Source organism: Leucopleurus acutus (assembly GCF_964270905.1).
Source record: "Leucopleurus acutus genome assembly, chromosome: 13".
Classification (NCBI taxonomy): domain Eukaryota; kingdom Metazoa; phylum Chordata; class Mammalia; order Artiodactyla; family Delphinidae; genus Leucopleurus; species Leucopleurus acutus.
This window is the reverse complement of record NC_139155.1, coordinates 67,073,490-67,093,474: the sequence shown is the minus strand read 5'-3', so window position 1 is coordinate 67,093,474 and position 19,985 is coordinate 67,073,490. Positions and strand designations below refer to the sequence as shown.

General features: G+C 45.2%; 1 protein-coding gene across 1 annotated transcript in view; it reads left to right on the top strand.

Annotated features, from left to right (window-relative positions):
* The window catches only part of OSBP2 (oxysterol binding protein 2), a gene marked incomplete at both ends in the record, with an annotated part of 138,761 nt that overhangs the window by 4,124 nt on the left and 114,652 nt on the right, over nt 1-19,985 (top strand). The window contains one exon of the mRNA XM_082853744.1: nt 18,845-19,053. Within this exon, the coding sequence (XP_082709870.1) occupies nt 18,845-19,053 (209 nt within the window). The remainder of the gene's footprint in view (nt 1-18,844; nt 19,054-19,985) is intronic.

The following is a 19,985-nucleotide window of genomic DNA, read 5'->3' as shown; positions in this document are numbered from 1 at the left end:
TTGTACAGCATACGATTTGGGGGGACTAATTTTGACTGCTTTATAACAGCCCAGGACGTGAGCGCAGTTTTTACTTATTCATGCTCCTCTTGATGGGTCACTACAAAAATGCTTGTACACGTGTGGGCGTTCCTCTTGGGTGAAATCACTGGGTTGTGGAGAATGTGAAGGCCAAACTCTTTTCCAAGGCAGTTGTGTCAATTTATAGTCCCACTGGCAAGAAATAAAGAGATTTTTGTGGATCTCTATCCTTTGCAGAACTTGGTATTGTCAGCATTGATTTTGCCAATTAAATGGTTATTGTACTGTAGTCTTGAGCTGCATTTCAATCCCCATTATTTTTACTTTGATACATAATCAGTGGGGGTTTGGATTAGAATTTCTCCATTAAGTATCGCTTCCTCGAGTGCTTCTGCCCTAGATTTTGCTGGAAAAGCTCATTCGATTGCTCAAGTTTATTCTAAGGGAGAAAGTACATAGTGCCAACAGCTGGGCTTAGTAAATTTATATTATCAAGAATAAAAAGATGCTCTTTGTAAATACTGTCACATATAGAAAGTATTTCTGGGAGGTATGGGTAATTGTTGGTAGGTTTTTACTTCTTTCCAACAATGTGCTAGGAATATAAATACAGGAGACGAGGTTCTTATTCCATTGCCTGGTACTCTTAATCCCATATCTATTTGAATATTTGAATACCAATAAGGGGAATATGGTTTTGCGGGAATATGGTCTTTTTTTTTTTCTTTTTTGGTTGTTAGTTCCCATTTAAAAAATTTAATCCCCAGTTCTCATCTCCCAGGGAACATGGAAGAATTCATAAATGATGCAGAATTTTCAAAGGTATTAGCCCCAGCAAGTCCTTAAGGAAAGAGTGTTTCAAACATAAGTTTTATCCACGTTAATGAGAAGATTGATTTGATTAAACTAAATTCTGTTTTGTTGTATACAAGTTGCCTGTTTGGCAACATTATAAATGACATCTATTTCCCAGGAAATGATTTCAAACAAAATATGAAACAAAAATGTTTTGTTTTAATTTATTATTGTTCAGACTGATATATGGGTAGGAATGGCAAAGCCAGTTAGCAAGGAAGGGCTCAAAGAAATTAGTCTGGGTCTATAAGAAAGAAGGCTACAGTCAAGTGAAAGTAAGTTTTGAAAGTCCTCTGGCTGAGGAAGCCCACTGAACATATGGTGAGCTGGGCCCACTTTGGGGTGGTGGCCAAGACATCTTTGCCTCTAGAATGGATCAAGCACTCCTTCCTCCAGTGGGGCCAACTGTCAAAGGCAAACTCTCATGGAGACAGTATTTTTTTTTAAATAAAGTTTTATTGGAACACAGTCATGCCCATTCATTTTGTCTGTGGCTGCTTTTTTTTTTTTTTTTGCCGCATGGCTTGTGGGATCTTAGTTCCCTGACCAGGTATCGAACCTGGACCCCCAGCAGTGAAAGCACAGCGTCTTAACCAGTGGACCACCAGGGAGTATTTTTAATATCAGTTTAGGTGATGCTTGAAGGATGGAAATGGAAAAGACTATCCAGTTGCAAAGTGTCCCTGAAAACATGAAGTTGAAGGTGCAAATCTTCAGGTTAAGCCACTGGGGTTTCCACCTCAGAAGGCGGCCTTATTATATTGGATTCAGCTTTAATTTGAAACATCATCCAGTGTTTCATACTATGAGGCCAGATAGGAGGCTGAAAAGGAATGCCCAAGTTGATAATGTGTAAACATTGGTTTGAAGTCCGTTTCTTTAACGTTTAACACAAGGGTGTTGCAAAGAGCCTGTGAGTGGACTGGCAGAGTGTTTTGGAGAAGCACAGTGCATTCTTAGCAAGGTCTAGTGACATGAATTATGATTTCCCCCCACAACCCGCTCCTCTTCCTGACCTTCTTCTTTCTATGAATAGCTGAAAACCTCTGAGTCATGCTTGCTGCCTCCTACCTGCTTCACCCCACATCAGGTGGAACTGCTGAGCCCTGCCTGTCTCCTTCCTTTCATCCATCCTTCCTCCCCATTCCTAGCGCCACATCCTGGCTCAGGTCTGCCTTCTGCTGAGCTGGTGCCCCAGCCTTCAGCTGTTGCCCTGGACAGGGTCCCCGGTGTGGTGCCACCTCCCGCCCTGGGAACCCTGGATTTGCCTGTCTTCTCCAGGCATCTCTTTCAACAGTTCCATCCCCTGTGTTAGCAGTCCCCCACTTTGGGTTTTTCCCATTTGAAATATCCATAGTAGCCCCAGACTGACCTAAGGACCACATCTTCCTCCTTTGGGAGTTTACAGGGTTTGTGTATGGGCATCTCTGCAGACAGCTTTGTGCCAAAGGGACACCGTGGCCAAGTTTGGTATCTTCTTCATGTTCTACATGAAGCCTAGCACGGTGCTTTGCCACTGATATGCCCTCAGTAGCTTGGTTAGTCTGAATGGATGAGTGAGTGAATGAATGAGAATTGCCTGCAATTTTATGGGGTTTCAGAAAGCAAGTATGTTAGTGCCAAACTCGGACTTTTCTTAATTTGTTTTCAATTTTGAAAACTTGTTTGCTGAAATAAGATTGGGAAGATGAACTGGAGGTTGCCGGCTTAGCCAGGAGTGCTGGAAAAGTGATAGTTATGAAATGCAGATTATTTGGATATGTTATGTTGACAGATTTGAATGTGTTGAAATAGGCTCCTCCATGAACCAACAGCCTTGTATCTGTGGTCCTCATTTGTATTTCCATAGGGTTACAAGGGTTTGTGCATGTTGTCTCTGTGTTCCTAGGATGATTTGTCACTTCATAAAGTGTGGCAGTGACTGGATGAGTGGGGAGTAAAGATAAAGCTTTTAAAAGGGCTTTTCACAATCCCAGAGCTCTTTAAACTAGTTTCATGTGCACCCGACGGTTTGCTTTGCATGTGTTATATGTGCAGGACCCTGTGGGAAGCAGGCTGTGTGTCAGAGGTGAGGCCTCTGCCCTAAAATGTTAGATCTAACTGGATAACAGGCCCTCACAAACATGGGGTTCTCTGTGATGTCAGAGCGATTTCCAGTTCACGCTTGCGGTGAGGAGTGCAGCCTCTTCCTTATTGTCCTATTACATGGGGGAAGAAGTGGGAACTCGTGGGCAGCACCAACCTGCTGACTCAGCAGGTGCTAAGGTGCCCACCCACCTCACATCGGGGAGACTCCTTGCTGGGGTGCCATGTTGGGGTCTCCAAGACTAACCCAGATTCAATGACCCCCCTGGGAGGACTCCCAGCACTCGGCTCGATGTGCGCTTGCAGCCTGCTTTATTACAGTGAAGGGAAGCAAAGCACAAGCAGAAAGGGAAGAGGGGCAATGGATGAAATCTGGAGAAGCGAGGCACAGGCTTCCAGGGCTCCTTTCCCAGTGGAGTCATGCAGGACATGCTAATTCCTCCAGCAGCTTGTTGTGACACATGTGTGAAAGGTTGCCAAGCAGGGATGTTCGGTAGAGACTCAGCACTCAGGGATTTTATTGGGGGTCTTGTCACGTGGGTACCCTCTGCCTGGCACGGTCCCAGAGTCCAGGCTCCCAGAAGGAAAGCAGGTGTGCAGCATGGACCACACATTGTTTGCACAAGCAGTTTGGGTGTAGTCAGTCACGCTTACCAGTTAGGGGAACCCCGAGGTGTTGCAGGAGCTTGCCAAATCCAGACTCTTAGGGCCAGCTTTGGATGCAGGCCTTTCAAAGGATGAGCAGTCTCTGGCTCACCTCCTTCCTCCCTGCAGACTTCATCTGTCAATGGACATTTGGGTTGCTTCTACCTCTTGGCTATTGTGAATAGAACACGGGTGTGCATCTCTTTGAGACCCTGCTTTCAAGTCTTTTGGATATATCCCCAGAAGTGGGATTGCTGGATCATATGGCAGTTCTATTTTTAATTTTTGAGGAACCTCCATACTGTTTTCCATCATGGTTGCACCATTTTACAGTCCTACCAACAATGCACAAAAGTTCCAGTGTCTTCATATCCTTGCCAACACTTTGTGTTTTCTTAATATTTATTTATTTTATTTATTTATTTAATTTATTTCTTGGCTGCGTTGGGTCTTCATTGCGGTGCGCGGGCTTTTCTCTAGTTGTGGCATGCAGGCCCCAGAGTGCGTGGGCTCTCTCGTTGAGGCACTGGAGCTCAGTAGTTGGGGCATGTGGGCTTAGTTGCCCCGTGGCATGTGGGATCTTAGTTCCCCAACCAAGGATCGAGCCCAGGTCCCCTGCATTAGAAGGCGGATTCTTTACCACTGGACTACCAGGGAAGTTCTTGTTTTTCGTTTTTGTTTGTTTGTTTGTTTTTTTAATAATGGCCATCCTAATGGGTGTGAAATGATATCTCCTTGTGGTTTTGATTTGCATTTCTATGATGATTAGTGATGTTGAGCGCATTTTCATGTGCTTGTTGGCCATTTGTATATTATCTTTGGAGAAATGTCTAGTCAAGTCATTTGTCCATTTTTTAATCTACTTGATTTTTTTGTTGTTGATTGTAGGAGTTTTCCATATATTCTCATTATTAATCCTTTATCAAATATATGATTTGGAAATATTTTTCTCTTATTCCATAGGTTGCCTTTATACTCTTTTGATTGTGTCATTTTATGTACAAACATTTAAAATTTGACGTAGTCCCAATTGCCAAGTCCAGGGTCATGAAGATTTTCCCCAGTTTTCTTCTAGGAGTTGTATACTTTTAGGTCTTAACATCGAGGTCTTTAATCTATTTTGAGTTAATTTTTGTATACAGTGTAAGTTAAGGGTCCGATTTCATTCATTTGCACACAGATATCAAGTTTTCCCAGTACCATTTGTTGAAGAGAACTGTCCTTTCCCCATTGAGTGGTCTTGGCACCCCTCTCAAAGATCATTTGACCATACATGTGAAGGTGAAAACCAAACCCTTTTGAAAAACACGGACACTCATTGAATATGACAGCGTGTCATCTTCAAGGTCCAGCTACAACTCTGTCATCTGGGACCATGGGAAGTTAAATCTAAGAAGGCAGACCGCTAAGGCCCCATCTCACATCTCTAGGCTTCTGTGACTAGCTACAGAGTCCTCTACTCACAGAAAGAGTGTTTGCCATAGCCTAAGAGGAGGTGGGTGGAGATCAAGAGCAGACACTTAGGTTGCCAACAAGACTGCTGACAGCCCTCTGCGTTTCGACACTGGAGCCTCCTTTTCCACCTTCCCTTCATCCCATACCTGTACAACCCACCCACCCTCAGGACCAGCCTTATCTCTGCCTCTCCAGGATCATCTCACCTCTTCCTCCACGGTCACACTCTGATGACAGTGGGCTCTGTGACCATCCTGACAGGAGAGGGAGTTAGAACTGGGTCCTCAGCTCACTCTCCTCCTGGATCAGGCAGCTCCAAAACAAATCACCCCCAAACCCAGAGGGTTAAAGCAAGGGAGGATTTATTCTTGCTTGCATATCCGCAGGTGGCTGGGCTCAGCTCTGCCTCAGGCAGCGGCACCTGGGACCCTCTTCCACCTTGAACAAGTGGGCTGAGTGATATGTCATCTGTGGGCATGTGCAGCTGCTTGAGGGCAGGACCAGTAGATCATATTTCAGTTGTTTCCTCCTAGAAGGCCCATTGCATGTTAGATCAGTGTTCAGTAACTCTTAGCTGGCCACACACTGGACAGACCTGTCATCGGTACCTGGGAAGCTAGTGGTGGGAGAATGTCTAGGTAGGAACGGAACTTAAAGGTCATCTGGTCCAACCATCTGTCTGTTCATTGACTTCTTCCTATAGCATTTCTGGCCCCTCAGCAGGAGCCTAGGGCAAACCTCTCAGGTGACAGAGAATAAAGCTTTATCTCCAAGACAAAATGGTATTCCTGAGATAATTCTGAAAGTTAGAAAATTCTTCCTCTGTTGAGCTGAGATGGGTTTCCAGGCAGCATTTGTCCTGATTAGGGTGTTTTTCTGTCCTGCACAGCTGGACTTATCCCTTCCATGTGACCATACTCTTCATCTTCAGAGAGGCTGGCTCGGTGTCCCTGTGTATTATCTATTGCTGCATGACAAATCACCCAACATTTAGTGGTGTTAAGAATTCGTGAGTGAGGGACTTCCCTGGTGGTCCAGTGGTTATGACTCCACGCTCCCAATGCAGGGGGCCCAGGTTCATTCCCTGGTCAGGAAACTAGGTCCGTGTGCTGCAACTAAAGATCCCGCTTGTTGCAACAAAGATCCTGTGTGCCGCAACTAGACCCAGCACAGCCAAATAAATAAATAAATATTAATTTTAAAAAAAAGAATTCTTGAGCAGGAGTTGGAGGGATTCTGGCTGGGGATGATTTCATGAGGGTGACACTCATCTGAAGGCTTGACTGGGCCTGGAGGCTCCACTTCTAAGGCAGCTCCCTCACTTGCCTGGCCAAGTGGTGCTGGCTGTTGACAGGAGGGCTCCGTTCCTAGCTCTGTGGACCAGTCCAAAGTGTCCTCACAATATGGCAGCTGGCTTTCCCCAGGGGGAGTGATCCAAGAGAGAGCACGCAGGAACCACAATGCCTTTTCTGACCTACCCTCGAAGTCACACTCTGTCATTTCCACTGTGTCCTCTTAGTTATACAAGTCAGCCCTGCCCAGTGGGGGAGGGAGGCTCCAAACCTTTGTGACCTTCACTTTCCTCATCTGTAAACGGACCTACTTGGCTGTCTGAAATAAACCGTGAAGAAGCATTTGGTAAACTCTTTCGTAAGTGAAGGGGATGTTCTGAATGTCAGGGTTTTTCTAACAGTGAATGCGTAACGAGTGAAAACCTCCTGTTGAACCCCACACTCCTGTTTAACCAGTCCAGTCAAGGAAAGCAGGGCTGGATTTCCCAGAGGATGAAGAAGACATATACTTGAGGTCTCTTTCAGGGATAGTCACTCCGGGAACTATCTTTCTAGAGTTGAGGAACTGTGTCGGGGGGAGACCCCTCTCTGCTGACAGGGCCCTTCCCTTGTTCAGTCCAAATGTTGGAGGGGAGACAGAAGGCACACTCTTGCTGGATGCTGTGAGGGCCCAGGAGATAAGACTATGCCACAAAGGCCCCGACCTCATCTGTCTTGCTCACTGATCTGACTCCAAGGCCTGCCCTGCCACGTTGACTGAACGAAAGAATGAACGTGCCCCGCAGGGGTGATGGTTGTTTCAAACTCAGCCTCCGTTTGGGAGTCTGTGACTGTCCTGTGGGGACTTTGGTTTTGCAGGCTGCTGTCACGTTTGACAGGAGCTGAGCTGCTGTTTCTGCTTCCGTTGAAGCTTGGTGGGAGTCACTTTTACGTAAGATTATTTCATCTAATATTAACGTCAGTGCTTATAATACCAGAGCCCGTGAAGGGAAGTAGAATTCCTGAATAAATTATGTCTCACCATCAGCTCTGTAAACTCGTATAGTAATATGTGCATTTAAATTTGTAGTTGTCCTTAGTGTGTTAAATTTTGACTTCAGTGTCTCCTTAATTGACCTCTAATCCCTGGCATTTCAGTCTTTCTTTTGTCTTGGTAACTGATTTTCTTTTTTAGAGCCTCCTTTGCTAGGTGTAACATTTTTAGGGGGTATGTTTTAGTGCTGCTGAACATTTAAGCTCACAGATCACTTGTAAAAGGAAGAATCTAGGTTGCTGGGACACCCTGTAGATTGTGGCTGCAGCTACAGAGATTGTGTGTTGATTTAAAAAAATCAGATCCGTTCAAGTATCCTGAATGTGTAGGCACAGGACTGTGCTCAAAATAGATCCCCCCCTGTGCCCTAGGGACCCGTCATCTCGTTCCTTGATTCCCGAGACACTCAGCACATAGCCTTGTGCGCTGGTTCACAGGGGCTCGTCACCAAAGTCCTTCATCGCTGCTGTTGGCTGTCGCTGTACACAGGGAAGAATTTAAAATGCGATAGATTTTAAATGGATTTTATTTTTTACTGTGGAAAATTTCAAACGCATAAAAGTAGATGATGGCCCATCACCCAGTGTTAGCAAGTCTCACTGTAAGGTCAGTCTATTGCCTCCCCACCCTCAGTTAACTTGAAGTAAGTCGCAGACATCTTTTACTTAATTCTAAGAATTAAGTTAAAAAATAAGTTAGGGCTTCCCTGGTGGCGCAGTGGTTGAGAGTCTGCCTGCCGATGCAGGAGACATGGGTTCGTGCCCCCGTCCGGGAGGATCCCACATGCCGCAGAGTGGCTGGGCCCGTGAGCCATGGCCGCTGAGCCTGCACGTCCGGAGCCTGTTCTCTGCAACGAGAGAGGCCACAATGGTGAGAGGCCCATGTACCGCAAAAAAAAAAAAAAAAAGTTAAAAAATAATTTTAATAATAATGAATATTTGTAAATATTTCATTATGTATCTCTTTAGAGATGAAAGTTTCTTAAATATTAACCTAAATGGCATTAAAATGCCTAAAAATTTAACAATAATTCCTTAATATTATAAAATATCCAGTCAATATTAAAATTTCTCCATTGAGTTCTCTTTAATAAAAAAAATTTTGTAGGCATTCAATAGATATTTATTGAATGAAAGTTTCTTTAAATTCTATAGTGCTTTACAATTTTCAAAATTTTTACATGCATGATTTCATATAATTCTGTAATAAAATTTCCCCGTTAGTTTAAAATTTTTTTAGAGTTTCCAGAAATCAGGATCCAAATAGAGTCCATTCATTGCAATTGTTGATATTTCTCCTCAGTTTTTTTTTTTTTTCGGTACGCTGTAAACACTGATACAAAGCTACCATCCAATCCGTGGACCCTGTTCATATTTTGCCAGTTGTCCCAATAATGTCCTTTCAAGGTAGAAGATCCACTCCAGGATCATAGATTGCATTTGGTTGTTGTGTCTTGTCACTTTAGTTTCAGTCTGGAACAGTCTTCCATTTTCCCTTGTCTTTCATGACCTAAACGTTTTTGATAAATTCAGGCCAGTTACTTTGTAGAATCTGCCTCAATTTGGGATTGCCTGGTGTTCCCTTATGTTTAGATTCAAGTCCTGCATTTGTGGCAGAAATACCACAGGATGCATACTGTGTCCTTCACAGTATGTGTCCTGATATGTGCATCATATCAGGAGGCACATGATGTTGATTTGTCCTACCACTAGTGATCATCATTTGGTTAAGATGGTGTTTGCCAGGTTTCGCCACTGTAAAGTTAATTTTATAATTACTAATTAATGACTAATTAGAAAGTATTTTTATGGGGAGACACCTTAAGGCTATGTAAAACCCTGTTCGTCAACAAATCTCCCCACTGATTTTTAAAAAAATATTTATTTATTTATTTGCTTGCACTGGGTCTTAGTTGTGGTAGGCAGGCTCCTTAGTTGTGGCATGCATGTGGGATCTAGTTCGCTGACCAGGGATCAAACCTGGGCCCCCTGCATTGGGAGCTCAGAGTCTTATCTAGTGCACCACCAGGGAAGTCCCTTCCAACTGATTTTTACCACCCTTTGGTGATTCTTGCCTGAATCTATTATTACTTTGATGGTTGCCAATTGGTGATTTTCTAATAACATCATTCCTTCTATATTTATTAATAGGCATTGTATTATAAAGAAGAGCTTTTAATTTATCCATTTATTTATATCAGTGTGAACCCATGGATTTCTAGATTATCCAATGGGTTGTTATCTGTAATTATCATTTATTTTGACACTCAAATTGTCCTGGTTTTGGGTAAGAGGAGTCCTTTTAAACTGGCTCCTGTGATCTTTTGACATTCCCTGTTTGAACCCTCCTTCCTTTTTTTGTACAACAGAATGATCCTGGTTCTTCTGTACTGGAATCTGCCATTTCTCCAATGAGCCCTGGTTCCTTTTAGTGGAAAATGGTATCTAGAAGCCAAACACTGAGTGCTAGGTGGGCTCATTGTCATTGGGACGTTATTGCTTCTAGGCTCTCTTTGTGGATAGAGGTAGTTTTTTCTTGCCTTTCTCTTCCATGTTTCCAACTTCAGACTCTGAAAGTAAGAGATCTGGCTCCCATTATCCTCAATATATTTACTTATTTGCTCAGTCCCTTGTATGAAAACACCCTCCTGGTCACGCTGGCCAAATCTCCTCTGTTCCTGTGCAACCAGTGATGCTGGCTGAGTTATCTCGACATTGGTATTGCTGATCTTGGTGGCAGTCTTGGCCAAACCCCTCTGCCACAGGGCCTAGCTGCACTGTCTGAATCCCCACAGCTTAGTTTCTCCTGGGAAAGGGGAAGGGGCTCCCCAGTCTCTCTTGATTTATGGGTTCTTCTTCTCTCTTTCTCTTTTTCCCCTTGCAATTTATTTGTTGAAGAAACGGGGTCATTTGTTCTGTAATTTCACACAAACTGGATTTTGCTGATTGCATCTCCATAATGTTATTTATCATACTCTTCTATCTTCTTTATTTCCTGTAAACTGATAGCTAGGGATTCCATCAGAGTAAGATTAAATTATACTGGCAGGATGGTTCATGGATATATTGAAGAGGGGCATGTATTGGCTGGTTCTTTCTTTCACCCTTCCTTCCTTCCTTCCTTCCTTCCTTCCTTCCTTCCTCCCTCCCTCCCTCCCTCCCTCCCTCCCCCCTCCCTCCCTCCCTTTCTTCATTTCTTTCCCTCCCCTTCCCCCTCTCCCTCCTTCTCTCTCTGTCTCTTTCACACACACATATGCGCACAAATATCAGAGGCCATTGTTGACAATTTTCTAGACCCATTAGTTTATTACAGTTTGCAAAATGCTGATATTCTATTATTGACTTTTTCAGTTATTAGAGGGAATAATTCTATAAAGAGAAACTTCCCCTCATCAACTATTAGGTTACCCAATGGTTTAGTTAATATGGAAATGGTAGGAAAATGCCCCATGCTTTCTTTTTTTTTTTCTTTGCAGTACACGGGCCTGTCACTGCTGTGGCCTCTCCCGTTGCGGAGCACAGGCTCTGGATGCACAGGCTCAGCGGCCATGGCTCACAGGCCCAGCTGCTCCGTGGCATGTGGGATCTTCCCGGACCGGGACACGAACCCATGTCCCCTGCATCGGCAGGCGGACTCTCAACCACTGCGCCACCAGGGAAGCCCCCCCATGCTTTCTTTTATTCACCAATTATCAAACAAATAACTGGGTCCCTAGCATCCCTCCAAGGTTACTGATGACTTACTTTTTCAGCTTTATTATGAACTCCTTGACTTGATGTCTTTTAATGTATTACAGCTGTTATTCTTGTTCTAATCTTTGAGAGATAATTCACATACCATGCAAATAATCCATTTAAAGTGTACAACTTAATGGTTCTTAATATATTCACAGATATGTACAACCATCACTAAAGTCAATTTTAGAACATCTTCATCATCTTCAAAAGAAACCCCATACCCTTTAGCTACCACTCCCGTGCGCCCCCAGCCGTGTGCTCCCAGTCCTAAACAACCACTCCAATCCTTTCTGTCTCCCTGTATTTCCCTATTCTGGACATTAATATGGATGGAATTATACAATATGTGGAATTTTGTGCCTGGCTTCTTTCACTTAGCATAATGTTCAAGGTTCAACCAAGTTGAACCCCATTGTATGAATCTTTTTTGTCCATTCATTCATTGATGGTATTGTTTCTACCTTTTAGCTGTTATGCATAATGCTATTATAAATGTTTGTGTACAAGTTTTTGTGTGGGCATATGTTTTCACTTCACTTGGGTGTATACCTCAGAGTGGAATTGTTGGGTCATGTGGTCACCCTATGTTTAATCATTCTTTAGTGTTTTTGAGTATGTCTCTTTGGATAACTTTTTAGTGGTTCTTCTAAATATTACATTACATATACATGACTTATCACAGTCTGCTGTTGTCATTTTACCAGTTTTAGTGAAGTATAGAAACCCTACCTCCTTGTAAGTTCCTTTACACTCCCCCATTTACAGCATAATTGTCTTAAATGTTTCCTCTACACACATGTAGAACCACATCAGACAGTGTTTTAATTTTTGCTTCAGCCATTAAAACATTCATCCATTTTCTACTTGACAAGACCTTTTTAGTCTAAATTTGAGATCTAAAGCATTTGCGCAATATTCTGTGACAGGCTTTCCACTTAATAATCTGAAGAACCACCTTAGGTGTCACTGAGTAGTTCATGATATTCTGATATTTTGATGGAACCGCAAAAAGCGTCTAACGGATTTTCAGTCAGTGATGTTGATGGAGTGGGGTGGTGTTACTCCCATTACTCCACCTTTAGCATGTGAGGTTGGCAGAACTTCCGGTGTGGGCCGAGCCTGGATCATCTCCCTGGGTTTGTTCCTCTGCATGTAACACGCATGCATTAATTCACTCTGCCAGCCCAACATCTCTGAGCTCCCACCGTGTGTCACGTGTGTGGGGACAAGACAGGCCAGGTCTGTGGCTCACGGAACTTATGTTCTAGCTTGTAAGTGGCAAATACAAACAATGACCGGGTAAAGCAGAACATTTTTTCTGGATGGAAGCCCCAGTTTTCTCCTTGAGAAGAGCCCTGTGCTGGTGGCAGAGAAACTGAGTTCTGGTGCTGGCTTTGTTGTTTACCAGCTCTATGGATGGGGGCACATGATTTACCTTTTTCTGGCCTCCTCTCTTTTCTTGGATATAAAATGAGGCTAATTTCCTCCTGCAGGTGACTGCCATATAGAATATACTTGCTAAATATTTGCTGAACAAATCAATGTCTGCTTTGCCCACTTTCTGGACCCTTGCAAGGATCAAAATACTCATGTTTGTGACAGACTCTTACAGAAAGTGAGGTACTACCTGGATATAAGTTGTCTTGATAAGTGTGCTGTCTTTTATAAATTACTGTCATCCTCCATTTGTGTAAAAATGTAGCCTCGTGAATTTCAGTAACTGGAGGATGGATCCTGAGTCTCCTTTTTAGTTTTTATTCTAAAAATTACACTAGAAATATCCTTCCTGTAGAACTTGTAGCAGCATTTATTTAACATTTCTCAAGGGAATCTCTAAATGGCGAAGAATGAGGCCAGAAGCAAAATGAAATGGGGTCAGGTCTCGTAGTGATAGTCTCATCTCTGGAAGCAAACACTGCACTGTAGATGCTTCTGTTTGATGGGCCACGTCTGACACTTGCCATGTCGAGCATTTTCTAAATAGAGCCACCAGCTTTGGTGACTTTTGAGAGCACACGTGAAGCCTGGCGGACAAGTCTGTGCGGCCCTGTGGGTAAGAGGCAGGGCTGTGGGTGGGTGGCCTCGCTCTAGTGGTGCGGTCCCCTTTGGGAGCTCCACTGAGCTGCCCACATCTCCGAGGCTCACCCTCTGCATCTGGAACAGAGAGGTGACATTCCTGCTTTTCTTGTCACATCTTAAATGGCTAACCTGTGTGAGACACTTCTAAGGTAAGCCCTCGGGATGGGGTAGTTAGAACAAACAGCTGAGCTTCATTACTTAGACCTGGAAGGGTCCTAACAGCATCCCCTTGGCCCAAGAGACAGAAGAACCGAACTCTGCTGTTTTCTCCTGCCCACGTCTCTTACAACCTTCCTCACAGCCCTCCCCACCTTCCGACATCCCTTCTGTGGCTGCTGCTCACGTGTACCAGCAAGTTCTTAGTTGAGAATAACAGTAAACCAGCTCTGGATATGTTAAACCAAAAAAAAAAAAAAAAAAAAAGGTATTTACTGGAAGGATCTTCATTTGCTCACAGAATCCCTGGAAAGGCAGAACAGAGATCTCAGAGGAGAGGTGAGAAGAAGGCAGGCTGGGCAGCCGGATCCAGGCTCAAAGTCGTGTCACAGAACCATCCCGGCAAGGACATTGCCACCGGGGCCCTGCTACCTCTGCTGCCGCTGAGAAACAATTGTTGCTGCTGCCACCACTGCCAGCAAAGAATTCTCCCCATTCCTTTTCTTTTCTTTTGGCCACAAGACTTGCGGGATCTTAGTTCCCAGACCACAGACTGAACCCGGGCCTTCGGCAGTGAGAGCATGGAGTCCTAACCACTGGACTGCCAGGGAATTCCCCCCATTCCTGTACTTTTAAATGTAAACTTTTAATAAAGTACAATATACAGAGAGGAAAGTGGGCAAATCACAAAATGAACACACTGAATAAGCTCTGCCCCGCTGAAGAAATAAAACATGACCAGCCCTCCAGGAGTCCCCCCATGTCCCCTTCCAGTCACTGCTCCCCCAAGGGTAACTGCTGTCTGGACTTCTCACCCCAGAGCTTTCTTTTGCCTGTTACTGTACTTTTTATCAGTGGAATCACACAATACGTCCTCTTGGTGTCTGACTTCTGCTCAACATTATGTTTGTGAGGTTCTTGCAGGTTGTTATGTGCAGTTCTAATGCTTTTATTCTCATTGCTGTATAATAATACATCACCATTGGATAAACCACCAAACAAATATACCACCATTTGTTTATCCGGTCTAGTGTGGACAGATGTGTGTGTTGTTTTCAGTTCTCGGTTATTAGGAAGATACTGTGGAAGTTCTGGAACATGTACACGTGTGCACATCCCGAGTGGGGAGCTCTGTAGGAGCAGAATTGCTGGATCGTGGGGCATGTGTATGTTTACTGATAACTGATGACATTGAGCACTGCTTTGTACGTTCGTGAGCCATTTGGATATCCTCTTTTGGGAAGTGCCTGCTTAAATCTTTTGCCCATTTTTAAATTGGGTTGCTGGCCTCTTTATTACTGATTTTAGGAGTTCTTTGTATTTTCTTGACACAGGTTCTTTGTTGGGTACATTTATTGCGAATAACTCTCCCAATCAGTGGCTTGGATTTTCCGAGTGTATGTTTTGCATCTCTAGATCCAGATTTTAAAACCTCTGCAAGCACACAGGATTTGCCTGGTTGCTAGGGATCCTAGACAGCAAACATCACACCTTGTTTGCAGTCACAGGATGGCATTCCAAGATGATGTAGCCTCTGGGGAGGTGCCTGGGTCAGGACTCAGCCACGCACAGCAGACATGACTCTGGCTAGTGTGAGCAGAAGGCTGTGCTGCCAGGGGTGGGGTCATTTCCCACTCGCTGGAAGGGCTGGAGGAGCGGGCTGGAAGGAGTCAGGAGCAGTCTGGGCCCCCAGACTCTCACCACCTCTGCTGTGATGGGGTGAACCGCTGATACCACTGCAGGGAGCCCTGGAATCGGGGGCTGCCAGAGCACAAGCCCTCTGTCGCAGTTCCTGCCACCACGATGGGTGCCTTTCCTCTTGCTCACTTCCACATTTAGGTTTTGTGTGAATGCATGTCGTCGGTGGAAACTGATTCCTTGGAATCTTTGATGCAGGTTGTTTTTGGCTGTCTAGCCACTATGGTGTCGGAAGAGGGGAAACCTCTGAGCAGGACGGGCAGCTTTGGGGCAGGGCTGCTCCAGTAAGGAGAGGAGCCGTGCGGGTGCCGTGGTGCTGAGTATTCTAGGCGGGAACTGTGTGGAGGGCGAGGTGCAGCCCTGTGGTTGGTGTGCTCAGCTGATGAACAGGCTCAGCTGCATGTGAGGTTCCAGAAGGTCATTCCTCCACCCATCTGTTCAGCCATTGTGTTTAGTGTCCTAGGCTGCTGTGATAAAGCACGAAAAGGTGGGTGGCTTAAAACAAAGAAAATGTGTAGTCTCATACTTGTGGAGGCCAGAAGTCTAAAGTGAAGGTGTCAGCAGGGCTGTACTCTCTCTGAAGGCCCTGGAGGAGAGTCTATCCCAGGCCTGCCTGGCCTCTGATGTTGGCTGGTGATCCTTGGCATTCCCTGGCTTGTAGATGCATCACTCCCATCTCTGCCTCCCTCCTGTTTCTGTGTCTGTTCCTCTTCTTATAAGGACACCAGTCTTATTGGACTACGGCCCACCCTAATGACCTCATCTTAACTTGATTATATCTTCAAAAACCATATTTCCAAATAAGGCCACATTCACAGGTGCTGGGGGTTAGGACTTCAATAAATCTCCCTGGGGGACACAATTTAGTTCACTTTTATGCCCATAGTCAACCCAGGCCTTGGCTGGACCCTCTCCTTTGGCTGCTCCGGATCCCTGGGCTTTCCCAGAGCCACAGCCCCCATGCCGCTGCTCTGGGTTAGCCTGACCCTCCTCCTAGTCTGTGCTTGGGCAGAGTCCCTCACTGTTTGAGACACTGCTCCAGTGTACGCCTTGACCCCTCTAGGACAAGAAAGGGTCATTCTGTTTCCTGAGATCTAACCACCGGCAGCTTATCCTTTCATTTTGATTTTAAAGCCAACTTTTAACTGACAACCGATATGTATGTAGCATACAATATATTGTATGTGTGTAACAGACACATAGAAAAATAGGTAAATTACAAGAGTGTAACTCAATGAATTTTTATAAAGCGAACACCCCCTTTGTTTTGAATTTATTTCCCTCTGCTTATTAAATAGTACCTTGCAATTTATGGGCCTGCCTCTTTCACAAAGTGGAATGTTCTTTGAGGCCAGAAAATGTGTCTTATTTACCTTTATATCTACCACCTCTCCAGTTTCTAGCACAATTCCTGTATATGGTAACCCATAGGAAGTACTTGCCAAATTAGAATTTAGAAGATCGGAGAGGAATTTACCAAGTGAATCAGAGTCAGCTTGAGCAAGCATTGAACAGAAGTCTCATACAAGGCTGAGTGCTTTGCTCCAAATTAGTAGCCTTTGTCTTTCTATGTGTCTGAGTTAAAACTTGTTGCCTGTCAATTTTTTTTCTTGCCTGTGGACATTTTTTTGTGTGTGAGAAGGTCCTCCAGAACGCATAGCCCAAGGCAAGGATTAAAGAGTTGACACTTTCCATCGACAGATGAATGGATAAAGAAGATGTGGCACATATATACAACGGAATATTACTCAGCCATAAAAAGAAATGAAATTGAGTCATTTGTAGTGAGGTGGTTGGACCTAGAGTCTGTCATACAGAGTGAAGTAAGTCAGAAAGAGGAAAACAAATACCGTATGCTAACACATATATATGGAATCTTAAAAAAAAAAAAAAAGTGGTTCTGAAGAACCTAGGGGCAGGACAGGAATAAGGACGCAGATGTAGAGAATGGACTTGAGGATGGACTTGAGGACACGGGGAGGGGGAAGGGTAAGCTGGGCCGAAGTGAGAGCATGGCATGGACATATATACACTACCAAATGTAAAATAGATAGCTCGTGGGAAGCAGCCGCGTAGCATAGGGAGATCAGCTTGGTGCTTTGTGACCACCTAGAGGGGTGGGATAGGGAGGGTGTGAGGGAGACGAAAGAAGGAGGAGATATGGGGATATATGTATATGTATAGCGGATTCACTTTGTTATAAAGCAGAAACTAACACACCATTGTAAAGCAATTATAATCCAATAAAGATGTTAAAAAAAAAAGAGAGAGTTGACACTTTGAGAGATGCAGTCGAAGGGCAGTGAAGCAGAAATGGGGAGTGGGAAGATGGAAGTGACAATGATGCAGTGCGTTTCCTTTGCTGGATGTCGCTTCACAGCGAGCGGCAGAGACACAGTGGGCCTGGTGCACATACTCCTCCAGAAGACACACGAGGAGAAAACACACCACTCAGCAGTCCGCAGAGGTGCAAGTGGAGGGAGGATGTATCTGCCCCATTCACTCCCATCTCCTGTTTCCCACTGTCATTTTACGAGAGTCCAGAAGTGGAGGGACAGTTGGGCAAGGAGGAGGCACCGACTGACAGAGGAGGTGGTCGAGGGAATCTGGGGAGGTGCACAAGGTTTGTGTCCAGCACGCTCCACACCTTGCGCTACTCAGGTCCGCGCATGCCTTCATTGGTATCTGCTCTCCCACTGCAATGGGGGGACCACCACCCTCTGAGAGAACAAAGACACGTTGACCCCTTCCCTGGGAGGGGACGCAGCGAGTCTAGTCAGCGACAGGGTCCCCTTCCTGGTGGCCAGCTGGGGTCGCCTGGAAGACTGAAGCAAGAAGGTTGTGAAACAGGCTCCTTCGGTGCTGCTGTGGTTGGTCCTGATGCTGTGGTTGGTCCTGATGCTGTGATCGACATTCATCCTCTTCTTCCTCCACCACCCCTTCTGAACCCTCTTCACTCTCTGCTAGCACCATGCATATTTTCAACTGCACAGGGGGTTGGGTGCTTCTAACCCCTGACGTTGTTCAAGGGTCAACTGCATATCATCTTCCCTAAGGAATGTAACCAAAGCAGGAGAGAATCAGAAACAGTAGTTCAAATGAAAGATAAATGTGTTCCTGAGTGTCAAGTCATCTGACTTTGGAACTGGTAGAAGAGTCAAGGAAGTAATAACAGATGATGAACAGCCAGGGAGTGTAAGTGAGCATTAAAGAGCAGCAGAAGTGCCAAATGAGCTCCGGCACTGGCAGGGTTACGTGCTGACCAGTTGCTCTTCCTTTTCCCACATCCTCTGTGGAAAGAGCTTTGGTACGTCGTGGGGGAGGGTGGGGGAAGAGTGGTGTCTGAATTTCCTTTGAGTGTCTAAAGGAGTGAGTTAAGTAGATCCAGTCATGATAGTTGGATCTCACTTTTCAGACACTGGTCACAGTTGGAAATGGCCCACACTTTAGTCACCTCCGCTTCCCCTTACCTTGGTACCATTAGCTCCATGACCTTGTAACCAGCCAAGGGTCAGTTCCTTGTCGCAAGGGGTACTGTGTCAGCCCAGCCATTGCCTTCATCTCCTGGGGCCAGAGGAGAATGGTGGCATCCTCTGCCACTCTCCCCACTGAGACCCGCCCCCCCCACAAGCCAAGCCCCTACCAGTCAATCCCGAGAGGCCTTATTTCCCATCTCCCGTGCCAGCTCCAAGGGTCTGAGATTCCAAGGATGTGCCTTGAGGCTTTTATTCAGTCTAGAACTATTGAATTTGGGAGCCTCACCCCATCCCTTCTCTTGCATCCCACAGAAATCAGGGTGAAATGGCCCACACCTGCCGTGGCACCATCAACCTGTTCACTGCGCACTTTGACACGGAGGACTCTTGCGGTATCGTGCTGACCAGTGGGGGCAGGACCTACCACCTCAAGGCCGGTTCAGAGGTGGAGCGGCAGCAGTGGATCACCGCCCTGGAGCTGGCCAAGGCCAAGGCTGTCCGCTTGATGAGCAGCCAGTCAGGTAGCGAGTGCTTGGTGCGGCGGGAGTACGTGCAGTGTCGTGGGTCTGGAGAAAGTGGGAACTGAAAGTGTTTGGAGGCCAGTGGTGACCAGGCTAGTTCAGACCAACCTCGGAAGGTCAGGGTGCGTGTTTGCCCTTCCCACTCAGCTCTGTGCGTCCTCAACAGTGGGATGTTAGGTGGTCAGGGTGGCTGGCAGTTCTCGGGGTGGAAATGTTGAGGTGGGCAGGGCTGTGTGTGTCTTTCTTTGGACAAGTCTGGTTCCTGGGCTTCAGCAGAACTTTCGGTTGCTGCAGTGAGTCAGTTCCAGAAGCAGAGTCAAGGTGGGAGGCCAGGATGGTACACTTGTGCCTCAGGCCAGACTTTTTTCGAGGTCCATTTGGAGATTGAAAACCATTTAGCCAGAGATGCTGTCTTTGCCAAGATGGAGGGTCAGCTCAGAAGTCCTGAGCAAGACATTTTATTTTTTACTTTAATACATTTTTAAAAATATGTATTGTCTTTATAAGATTCATAAACCAATGGTTTCAAAGCATATGCAGTGAAGTCTACCCTTGACTCTTATCCCCAGCTACCCACCCTGTTCTCCCACCCAGGGGCAACCAGAGCTACCAGTATCTTATGTGTTTACATGTGTATTCAAATAAGTACTTATAGGAAATTCAGTCCCCCACCTTGCTTTTTTTCCATTTGGCAATAGTATATCTTGGAATTTTTTCCTATAAATACATAAAAAGCTTCCTCCTTGTTTTTACAACAGTACAATACTTCATTGTACGAATGTACCCTAGTTTATGTAACCTATAGCCTGTTGATGAACATTTAGGTTGTTTCTTCAATTTGCTATGACCTGCCACCCTGCAGTGAGTAACCTTGCATTTCATTTCAGGTGTGTACAAGAATAAATGAAACATACATCCCAGGAAGGGGGATT